The sequence below is a fragment of the Camelus ferus genome, chromosome 26, assembly GCF_009834535.1.
Source record: "Camelus ferus isolate YT-003-E chromosome 26, BCGSAC_Cfer_1.0, whole genome shotgun sequence".
NCBI classification, from domain to species: domain Eukaryota; kingdom Metazoa; phylum Chordata; class Mammalia; order Artiodactyla; family Camelidae; genus Camelus; species Camelus ferus.
The window spans coordinates 5,523,635-5,536,051 of NC_045721.1; the positions used below are offsets into that span (position 1 = coordinate 5,523,635).

The 12,417-nt window shown below is 43.5% G+C and overlaps 1 protein-coding gene across 1 annotated transcript in view; it reads right to left on the bottom strand.

Moving 5' to 3' along the window:
• Positions 1-429: 429 nt before the first annotated feature.
• KCNU1 (potassium calcium-activated channel subfamily U member 1) overlaps positions 430-12,417 on the bottom strand; it is a 57,605-nt gene continuing 45,617 nt past the window's right edge. Inside the window, exons 20-21 of the mRNA XM_032468391.1 lie at positions 4,321-4,435; positions 430-586 (exon numbers count right to left, since the gene is read on the bottom strand). Coding sequence (XP_032324282.1) covers positions 430-586; positions 4,321-4,435 — 272 coding nt within the window. The remainder of the gene's footprint in view (positions 587-4,320; positions 4,436-12,417) is intronic.

Below are 12,417 nucleotides of genomic sequence, written 5' to 3' on the forward strand. Positions count from 1 at the left end.
GTGTGTGTGCGTGTGCGTGCGTGTGTGTGTGCGTGTGCGTGTGTGTGTGTGTGCGTGTGTGTGTGGAAGGGGCGTGGTGCCTGAAAGTGGCAAGGAACAGGCAGGTGTGGGAGTGGCCAGTGGGAAGTACTATATTACAGATCTCCCCTGAAAACCCTGTCGATATGCTCCACTGAGCTGATGGTCTATGGGTGGTGGGTAGCATGAAATTTTGAAAAGTCTTAAACTTCAAACCCTCTCCCCCTTGCATGAGAAACGAACCAGATGCAAACGAATGGAAATCCACGAGCCAGGGACATGATGGCAGAGGGGCTGGGAGGGCGGAGCTACAACTACGGGAACCCTTTTCCACTTGCTCAGTTTTTACTTGGTCAAATATTGCTACTTAAGAATTGAATCTGTTTTATCTCATTCGGTCCTCACAATGCTTCAATTATTTAGGGTCAACAGCATCTCCATCTTGCAGATGAGGAAACTGAAGCTCAGAGGCTGCAGAAGGTGGTGACCTAGGGCCCCCGTCTGCAGTGGGACAATGCTGATGGCATGGCTGGTATTGGAGGGCCAGTCGCCCTTTAAAGAGATGAGGCTGAGTGGACATCAGGAAAGAGAGAAAAAATAACATTCCCAGTCTCTGGTATCTCTGAAAGAGCACGGAGAGTATGAAGACAAAGCTGGTGTTATAAATACCACCTGAGTTGCAGATTTCGCAAAGGGAAGGGAAGTCATAGGGGATCGTATTTAGGTTTCAATATAGTCTGTAAGCGCTGAAGCAAGCAGACCCAGAGGGGAGATTTCGAGGGAAGGGCTGACTTGCCCAAAGAAGACAAACCTATTAGAAATGGTTTCTTCTCCTGACCCAGATCTATCAGCCACTGCTTGGAAATTTCTCTCTCCTTGTTTCACTGATTAGATTTCTACCCATGGCTCCTCGAGTTTATAAACACCTAGTCTTAAAAATACAAATTGACTTAGTGTGGTTATGTGCTGTTGGTCAGCCACAGCATAACACGAGTTCGTGGTATGTAAATCTTTTCTTCCTAATGTCTGATTAAAACCGGTTTTCCCGGAGAAGGGAATTCTGATAGGGAAGAGACAGAGGCTAGCAAATAACTGTACATCAGTAAAATGGACAGAACTCTCCTAAGCTCACCCCAAGTACGGTGGCCATGGTGAAGAAGTGGGAATTGCGGGCAACGGGGCCCCGGGAAGTGGCTGAGATGCAGTTTTATTTATCATAACATTTTGCACAGGTCTAATTGTAGCACTTTGGAAAAAATAAGAGGAAACGTTCATCTTCACCCTTTCATATTACATAACCCCTCAATTTAAGGACACAGAACTAGTATTTGTTTATTTAACAAATATATATCGAACCACCATCTATTAAACAGGCCGTGTGCTAGTCTGGAACCTAACTGCTATTAGTAATGTTGCTTACTGTTGCTCATTCCGTGGGAAAAGAAAGACACCAAGGATGCAATGACATACTGGACTACCACTTTTGTGTAAGTTAGGGTTGTCTGCACTGTTTCAAGTACTAAGAATTAAATAGTTTCTAAACTTACCAGAAAACTCCCTGGTGGCCTGAGATTACATCTTTAAAAGCACCAAGCCCGCTGTCCTGCTGTCAGCAAAGCTATAAATAACAGTATGCTGTTTTTGGAATGTGAATGTAGTACTATTAACACATCAAAAACGGATCATGAATAGCACCTACCACACGTTTTACACTTTCCCCCCAATGATGCCTACTTGTCTCTGTTAAGCCATCAAGTCTATTTTACTGCTCATGGTGGTTACCCGGGACATCTGTTTGCTAACTGACTAGTCAGAATTATCTTTGCTTTACAAAACCCAAACCCAAACCCAAACCCATCCTATTCTATCATCCCAAGCGGGAGCGGGACGCGTCACGGATAACACTGCACTTCCATCCACAGAGATGACTGCTCCCTAGAGGGAACATCACAGAAATTCACCTACAGATGGCACTTAACTGTGGAAGTGTAGATGACCATCTGATCCACAGTGTGGCTTTGATTAGTTTCTTAAGCACTGTGAGTGCATGAGAATCTGCTTTTGAATTAAGAGGAGCAAGTGAATCAAGCACCATCTCTAGAGACGATCTGGATGGGAAACGATCACTATCTTTGACCTTCTTTCAGGGCTTTCAAGCATACTCAGGGATCCTCCAGCCATATGTAGGGTGATGGGTCCAGTCTGAGGATGGACCAGGCCACCTGGATCGATTCGCCTTTTAGAAGTCTGCTTTAGACCATTTCCTTATTTATTGTGGGCAATAAAGGAATTAAAGACAATGGGGACAACATGAGTCAGCTGTTTGGTCTCTATCTGTGTTAAAGAGCAGTGGGAACAGTCAGTGAAACTAGATGGCTGACAGCAGACTGAAGGGTTTTCTGTGGGTTTTGTGTGGCCATGATTCGCCCATCCTCTACGGTCGCAGAGAAGGCATGGGAGAGAATAAATAAAAGCATTAACAGGGTGGAGGCATGTTATGTGTCACCATGGGTGTCATCTTTATGGTCCCGAAACACTTTTCAAATTGGAATCATGTGTTTGTAACTACTTTGCATAACACAAACATCACGTACGCGCATCAATCTGCGCATGCACGATACCAATCGCCCAGAGTGTATTCTTGAGAAAGTTGGGATGTTTCTTCTCAGCCTGTCATGCAGTCTCACCTTCCTAGTCAGGTTGCTTTGTGCGTGGAAGGCTCCACGTTTCCCCCATGCTTTGCCCATGTCACCTCCTTCCCAGGAACTGAGATCCCCACTTTCTTACCTTTCCCCAAATCCCACTTCCTGCAGGAAACATTCTGGAACAATCCACCCAACTCCCATGGACCTCTTCCTCTTTGACCTCCTGCCAGACTCATCAGTGGAGCAGTCGCAGGGCTGCTGCCTTATTTAGCCTCTGATTTAATTTACATGAATTCATCTTGTTTACCCAAGATGGGCGTGGAAACGTGACTTTTACACCTACGAACACATCAAGCAGGGTGCCCACTTGGCGTACAGAGGTACTCAATACATAACTTATTTACCAACCATTTTAAAAGGAACAAAATCTACAAATCTCAATGCTAGTCTGGTCGTTAAGAGTGAGGCAAAATATGAATTCCTGAAACTCCAGAGAACCTTTCCTCCAAACAGTTCTTAATCCTTTCCCACAGATCATCTCACTTAGTTTTCATAAAACCCTGGAGCAGAAGGCAAGGACGGCCATCAGAATCCTCAGTTAAATGGAAGCATCATTCTTCATGCATCAAAAGAAAAAGGTGAATTATAGCAAAGACAAGAGCAAGGATTTATTTCAAAATCCACATCCTTGGAGGCTTCTGCACTTACTACATATTCAGTTCAATTTTGCACACCTTCCTTGATACAATCATTGATAATTGCAACAATAAGGAACACTTAGTGAGCACTTACTCTCAGCCAGGAACCAAGGAACACACTTTAAATACCTCCTCTCATTCCGTCATTACAAAAAACCCAACAGAGTATTCTTTCCTATTATACTCCTTTGAGATATCAAAACTGAGACACCTGGAAGTAAAGCCCCTGCCCACGATCACACAGCATTTGCACTTAACATTGTGTAATGCCAGAGCACAATTTCTAGGCTCTGCAGATCATGCAGTACTTACCCACAGCCCATCACAATTCTCAGTCATTAAATATTTACCTGGTATATTACAGCTACTAAATTGAAATGTTGCCAACATATAAGAGAGTTTATTCATAATAAAATCTGGGGTGATAGAATTTTCAGACCAACCCTCTATTTAAAAATTAACGAAACAGATCACCCTCCACCTCCAGCCCTGCATTTGGCTTAATCAGGGTTTTAATGGACCAAAGAGCTGTAGGAAAAAAGAGTAGGGGAGGAAGAACTTGCTGTCTTATTTTGCAGATTTAAAACCAAACGCAATCTTGTTATCAATTTGTTGGAAATAAGGGATGGATTAATAATAGAATAAAAAACATTTGGAAAGAGTTGAAATTTTGCCCCGATCCACATTTCCAGAGTGCCTGTAAGGTGATCTGAAAGCAAACTGGGCACATAACCTTTGGTTGTCATGAGTATACACTGTTTGAGCAACGATGAGGGGAGGTATATTTGCTTAGCTCAGTGGTACTGGGAGAAGTAGGGGTGAATTCATGTTGGTGAGGAATAATTGCATTAGTCAGCGTTAAGAGCTGATAAAGCACATCTTCCAGTTTTAAGTCAAATTTTGACTGCCCAGTGATTCTCAGAAAACCGCAGGGGACCGGGGTCCTCTGAGGCTCTTACCTGGTGGCAAGGCTCAAGTTGCTCAACATGTTTGGCTGTGGCTCTGGATTGGAGTCCCGTCTCGTTGGGCCAGGATAGTCCTTCAGGTTGTTTGCTGTCACCGTGACCGCTGGCCCTGTAATAGCATGGCAGTCTTGGTGAGTTGGCGTGACACCTCTTTCTAAGGGATTTTTGGACCATTCCCACTGGCTGAAACAGTTCTAGGCTCTTGACTAAGGAGAAGCTGGGAATCCTCAGCTACAGACTAGTTCTAAGATGACCGTTTACAGAGAAAAACAAACTATGGTTACCAAAGAGGAAAGGGCGGGGAGGGATAAATTAGGGGTTGGGGCTTAACAGACACATGTTACTATATATAAAATAGATAAACAACAAGGACCTACTGTATAGCACAGGGAACTATACTCAGTCTCCTGTAATAACCTATAATGGAAAAGAATCTGAAAAGAAAAAATATATATGTATGTATATGTATAACTCAATCACCTTGCGGTACACTTGAAACTAACATTGTAAATCTACTACCCTTCAATCAAATTTTTAAAAAAAAAAACTCTTTAATTTCCCTCTACAGAGTTAGAGAGCGCGTGGAAAATGATTATGAGAATTTTAATACCATATGGTATGCTTGCAATAAGTACCTATTGAGTACTTTCTAATCCACTCGGCACCTTTCTAATCCATTATTCCTCCCATCTCACCCAGGAGTGCAGCATTTGGAGAGCCTTTCTGCAGGACTCTAAGAGAAGGTTACTATACAAGTCACCTCCTCCCTTCTACAGATACTGGTCAGGCTGTAATTCCTTCAGGCTCCTTCGATATTGCTTCCTTTCATTTAATTTTTCCTTCAAGGCTTCCCTTACTATTAATTTTAACTTTTAAAGAAACCTGATCTTACATGGGATCTATCTCAAAACACTTGTGAATGTCCACATCTGGAAATAACACAGAAGCAGGTAAGTTTCTCACCTGCAGAATGGAGTTACTACTGGGACTTCAAAGAGGGGGGCTGTTGAGGATAAATGCAAGAATGTTTGAAGTTTAATAATTAAATGAGCAACAGGAAGCTGCTTTGAGATGGAAAACAAACAAAAACAAAAATGAACACACGAGTCATGACTTCTTCCTGCACCCATATGTTGACCCTTCATCATGCCATTCTTAGTCCAGACTTGAGATTAAGCCTAGGAACCCTTTCAACACCCTGGGCTAGGAAGCCATCCTTGGTCTATAAGAGTTGACACTTGGTATGGTGATAAAAAAAGAACATTCTAAAAGATGCTCTGGAAGTTAAATGCTTCTCTTTCACTATTCAAAAACCCTTCATTATCTGCTTGCCTGAACTTGGTTGCCAGGTAATCAGAGATGGGGAGACTGCCTGGGAAGAAGTTATCAAGGAGATGGACAAAGTCCGAGAGGAGCCATCACTGCTCCTCCCCTTCCTCTGCCCACCTACGTGGAGAAGAGAGACATAACCATTCCTCCTGTGTCAGTTTAAGAATCTCTCTGTACTTAGATGACTCAGAATGTGGAGTTCACCTGGAACAAGCTTTTAAACCCACATCTCACCAGGTTTTGGACAAGGGCAGGCAGAAAGAGCCACAGAGATATCTTGGAATCCTTTTCCTTTTGATGTAGTTCTTTCTAAACAATTTTGATCTGGAGAAACTATCAACGAAGTCAAAACACACATTTGGAAGAAAAGGGACATCCCTGGGATATGTGATTTGTCGGCTTAAATCAGCAGTCACTTCATCACGCAGGTGTGCTAAGAGCCAAGTTTGGGGTAAGGTTGCTCCGTAACTGTAATCCTCAGAAGCCTTCACTTACATACGGAATTTTGATGGGGCTTTTCAGGTTGACTGATGTTTCCTTCTTTTGTGGTTACCTTTTGCCCTGGGGGAATGGCTTGGGAAGGGAACTTCTGAAGAAAAATCTGAGCGAGGACTAACGTGTTACCAACTGTCAGTCTTTAAAGGCTAGCCGGCTTAGGATGGGTGATGGAAGCTGAGCTCTGGAATGTAAAAGGCAACATGCCTTAACTGGCTTGGGAGCAACAGACCTTTCGGGAAGTCTCTGCTTCCTCAGAGCCAAACTCTCCTGCCAACAACGTCTGCAAGGTATTAAAAAAAAGGCGGGAGTTGGGGTAGGTGGGTGAAGTGAGCGCTAGGTAACAACCTCATGAAATTTTTGCTAAAGCTTTGAATCGTCCCCTGTGTCTTACTTAACAAAATCTCTCCTGAAAACACATGAGTGATTGGCATAATCTGGGAAGCTTTCATCATTATGGAAGCACGTGCACGTATGTGGGGGCTGGGAAGAGCAGGAGGGAGGAGGGCTGCTGGAGTCTCTGGTGTGTGTCGTTGGCTGCCTGAAGGTATAAGAAAACTGGTCCACACCATCGCTTTGGTCCCTCCAGGTCTAAATTCTATAATCCTAATGAATTTCCAAAAAAAAAAAAGAAAGAAAAAAAAGTCTCCAAGCGCCTGCTCTCCTAGGCTGTAGACAGAACGTGCAACAACCCATTCCTCCCTTTCTGCCCAATTTCTAAGCTGCTTCAAACAGTTGGGGAGGAAAAGCAAAGGATAAACTAACAATAGGAAGCAATGTCCCCTTTTCTCAAGGCAGCAGGGAGGGAACTGAAGTTTCCCTGATTTCTCAGAGAGTTTGATCACTTTATTTATTTATATTTTTATTTACCTATCTACGGTTGACGGCATGCAAGTAGTTATTTTTTTCATATTTTAGGAAAAGGAAAAACAAAACGGACTTTGGTCTAATGCCCTAATCAGACTGTTGATGGCTTGCCATGGCTTACTATGACTCCTTCCCTCCACATATTCTAAAAATATGGAAAATGTTTTCCATATAAAGCAGCAGACATCACAAAAGACATGGCATCTAAGACGTCTAAGACCTATGGATGACTGAAAAAAAAAAAGTCCTATGCATGGCCATTACTTTGATTATCTCTCTCTCTTCTTCAAGAACTGATTTCTTGGACAGTTACAGGCAGACATTTCCCTTCCCTGCCAGACAACAGGACTGCACGTTAAGACATGCCTCATACATGAGTTCCGTACGGACAGCAATAATTCTACTCCCGTCTCCCTCAAGAAATCTTATCATAGTCCAAGTGAGCGAAAATAATTCCTGCATTATCTGGATAATCCTGAATCTGCTCCAATTCACTACGTAGCTAAATTGTTCCAATTATTTATAGAATTTAGTATTTACCAGTCACGGCTCTCAGGAGCTGAAGCAGCAACAGGACAGGAGACCAAGCCGCTGCCTTCACCTCGCAACAGTAGGGATAACATTCATCCATCTATTTGTTTCTTAATTTACACATCTGTTCACGATGAGAACTTCAAGACAATTATTATAGCCGTGGAAGATGGCATGGACTGGCATGAAGAGAGGCTAAATTCAGAAGAATGAGCTAGGACGTGCTTGTAATCATTGGGATGAGAAAGAATGAGGGCCACAGCCGAGGGGGACATGGACACTGAGGACAGGAGAAATGGAGCCCCACCGTCAACCACAGGATTGACTACAAGACCAATGGCAACCGCCACGAAGACAGGAACTCAAGACACTGGTCTTTGCAGACTTACTACCAGGTTGCTTTCCTTTTTATTGGGGTTGAGTGGACATGTGGTTCCTGACTCTGCTTTGGAGAAGAAGAGTCATTTAGGGACACCTCGGATCTCTCTCCCACCAAGGTCACTCATGCAGGAGCAGATCTCTGATGGCTTCTAGCCAAGCTAGAGACATGAGCTGGTAGAGTCATTATGGGCGTCATTAGATCTCAACCTTCTGGGTTTGCAACTGTCACCCCTAGGGCACACTGGCTAGGGTGACTCCCTTCTTAAAGAGGTCAATTAGTCTTGGATGTATATGGAAAAAGTGACCCAGAGCCAAACCTAAAGAAAACAGTGAAGTAGAGTAACTTCAAGGTTGGACCATCCATTCAAACAGTTTCTTATCATTTCTTCCTGTCCCAGACTCGTTTCATATCCTCCTTCCAATTTCCTCTTTGTAATTCCCCTCTCCTTTAGGTGTGACTCCATTGCAAAAATTCACATTTTATGGGGGACTCAAACAGTTCTCCGGAGTATTAGGGGAACTGGGGACACAACTTCCCTAAGGCCATTTTCATGCGGCCCCCTCTCTCTACAGCTCATACGTGCTCCTCCTTGCCCTGGCTGAGGACCACCACTCTGATCCCTTGGGCAGCAGAGATTTCAGTGGTGTAATGGCAGTCAGTGAATTGTATAGCTGGCGCTGGGGAAGTTTCTGCCCAGTAACCATCTAATCACATTTAGTGGAAATGCAGAAAGACAATGGTTCCCGCTGCTCCGGAGGCTGGCCCTACTGGTCTTCATGCTCAGGAATCCAAAAGACATCAGGAAACGGGTTCAAATACATATAATTTACCAGGACTTCTCTGCCAGTTCATATTTCACCTGCGTTTCATTGATGAGAGAAATAATGAGATTCTTTTTGAGTGCATGTTCCCATGGGTACTATGATAATCACCATCTATGTGGTACTTACTATTTGCCAGGAACGGGTCTTCATGCTTTTTATTTTAATTTACTCAGTTTGTATACTCTTTATGGACTAATACACTCATTTAATCTTCTGAGATGTGTAATATTATTATCAGTGTTTTACAGAACTCTGAAGCACCTTGAGAGCTTAAATGATGTGCCTAAAGTCACACAGCTGGTAAGTCACCAACACAGAATGCAACACTCTTAACCAGCGCACCATGCCGTCTCTCTAAGATGCTACACTACGAATTTAAGTGGAGACACTCTGGTATGGTTCTAGTTCAGAAAGAAATGGAAATCATCAAAGAAGAAGGATTATAAATCACAGAACATCAGAACTGAAACAGGCCATAAAGATGATTAGGACTGTCCAGTTTGAAATGATGACACTGAGACCCCAAAAGGTAACATGTCTTCCCCAAACCACAGCCAATCAGCGGCACGGATGTGGTCGGAATTCAGCTCTTCTGAATTCTGACTGAGTACAAGACGTGGAAGAAGGTGGCGGGACCAAGCAAGCTTAATTAGCCTAATGAAGAGATGATTCTTCAAAGGGAATGGACTGGGGACACACTTCATCAGGCTCTGAAATGTAAAATATTCAAACTGAAATTCGTACCAACTTGAAGTCAGTAAATTTTCCATTTGATCATCTATTGGTAAGTCCCTAAGTCCCTCTGAAGAGTTAATTCTTAGTGAAAATTTCCAAGATACTATCATGGCTTTTAAATCGATAAGGCCCAGCAGTCCCCTTCTGCAATGATGTTCTCTTTGGCACATTTTGGCTCAAACTAACTCTGCAGATTCAGATTTGCACAGACGTGCAGTCCCCCGCTGCCAGACCCGTGAGCATTTCATGGTACTCTGCTGCCACCGTCTGGCAAACCAAAGTCAAGAACAGCCGTCTCACTCACGGCCTGCTATTTAAGGGTCCTGGTACCAGGTGCAGCAGGATCCTCCTGGACACAGCGGGACAGGCTTGGTAGACATGGTGCCCGAGGATCGGTAAGGAGCAAGAGGAAAAAGGATTCCACTGTGAGAAGAATGAAAGGTCCGGGGCACGCGATCACTACATAGAAACTCCAATATTAGATTGTAAATTGAAAGTCTTACTTCTTCCCTATAAATTGCATGTCATAGAAATGGGTAAAATTTGGCCAGTCTTCAAATACGAAGACAGAGGCTTTCTATTTATACAAAAATCTTTCCATCTTTATACTAGGGCAACTAACATCCTGCTTTAAAATATTTATAACAAAACCACATTTGAAAGCCAGCTAAATAAAGGGCTGATTATTCAATTTATAAAATATGTTTGTTTCACAAGACGATTGAGCAGTGCATGCATATGAGTGTGTATAATTTGTCTGCAAAAGTTTGATTTGTACACTGTTTACAGGGATGGGCCTACTGAAGGAAATCATGTTAAATTTCTATATGGGATAAAGATATGGGTAATAAGATGATACTCTAAGTGTATTTTTTTTTCTTTCTTCTTCATACCTTCTTTAATGGGACATTTCTCCATTTAGTCAGCCTCTTCCATTGCCTCAAGAAAGATGCAGATTGTTGTAGAGTGTAAAAAGAGTCAGTGTTTTAACTTCTGAATCCAAAATAGGATCTTGAAACTCATTTACTTAACAGTAATCTTTTTTCTTTTTTTGTTCTCCTCAGTGGAAAAAATAATACATTACAATGAGAAATAAACCTGACTTGACAATGGAATCCTCTTATCTATACATCAGGTTCCCTATGAAAACCAGTTTACATATCAATAACAGGACATAAAGGGTTAGATGCTCTAAAACGATATCTCCATTAAGTCATCTAAGTCCAGGAAATAAGCTTTCCTTATTCCGAGGATATTTTAATCCAGATTAGGGCTGTTGGTCCTCTAGAATCAAAGCACCCTCCTCTTGGAGAGTATTGGAAGGCAGTGACAAACTCCACAGGTACCTTTTCAATGTGCCAGGCAAGTTAACAACGCAGTTGGAGAGAAGTTTCATTTTGCAATTAATTAACAATATTCTTCAGACTCAAGCATGCAGTTGCAAACCCTACATGCAATGCAGAGTTCAGAAAATGACATAGGAAAAGCTGCTTTCTTTGCTCAAAATTGTCTTAGGTTTTCAAGGAAAAAATTCAAAGAGTCAGAGGAAATAGATAGGGTTAGGACAAAGCCTTTAGTTTGGCATGTGGATGGAAGCGTGAAAAGTTCCATGCACCTGCCTGTAAAACAGCAGTAACCAGTGACAATTATTAACACACACACGCCCATTCAAAATCTCTATAATGAACTGCCCTACAGGTGTGCAGCAAATAAAGACAATGTATACAAAAAATTATACCAAATCTTAGGAAGATTAGGGCCACAGGCAAAAGAGCCACAAATTGTTTCCTTTCCTCCAAACCCAACCAAGTGTGACAGATGCCCCATTCTGGATGAGTGTGTCCAGGAACAGAGAGAGAGCCCCGCCTCCCTCCGGCTCCCAGGCAAGGGCTATGGTGTGTCTCGTGTGTCTCTGGGAGGGGCAGGGTACCAGCATGTCTCATGATGCCGAGGCTAAGTTTCAGGGGAGTACAGTCAAGAGGATGGAGGCCCCCTCCTCCACGCAGCCCTCATTCTCGGGGCAGAGGGCCAGCCCTGGCGTCACAGGGTGAAAAACCATGGTGTGCTGGTTACTCTCACCCCAGCTCACACCCAAGGCAGAGGCTTCACAGTGGGAGAGGCAAACCAAGGCCAGAAGCTCCCACCAGGGCCCAGAGACCTCCTCAAAAAGCAGAGGTGTCAATTTGAGAGAAGGGGGCCACTGTTTCTACCCCCCAGCTCCTGGGTGGTGGCTCAGAGATTCTGCCTGGAGGGGGAGGCGGGCCACCAGAATGGAAAGCACTGATGCTCTTCCCAAGGGAACTGGCTTTACTTGGAACAGAGTGTGGAAAACCTCAAGCCCAAGGCTGCTCTTGAAAACAATGGTGATTTTGGTGGCAAATAATTAAGAGGACACTGTGCCCCATGAGAACACAAGGTAAACCACGGGCCAGAATTTACTACAGAGAAGCAGGAGAGAGACAGCTAGTAAGTGCTCAGGGTCAGAACAACCGTCAGACTGGCCTCAGAAATTACTCCTGCAAAGGGGCTCAACTTAAACCACACAGTGTGATGGAGCCATTTATACTGTCAAAAATGAGAGTCATCAGCAGCCAGTTAGTGCGGCCCAAGAGCTGGGTGTGATACCAGCAGAGGAAGAGAGTTTAGCAACGAGGTCAGGTGTCACTCCCTTTTTATGACTTGGCCAGGAGAGGCAAATCTAGAGACAGAAAGTAGACTAGAGGTCGCCAGGGGCATGGGGAGAAGAGAACAGGGAGTTCCTGCTACAGGGTATGGAGTCTCTTCCTGAGATACGGAAAACGTTCCCAAATTGACCGTGGTGATGGTTGCACGAATCTGCTTACATTCAAAAAGCCCACTGAATTGTTGGACCTTTTAAAAGCATATGGTATTTTACTTCGTGGTATTTGAATTATATCTTGATAAAGC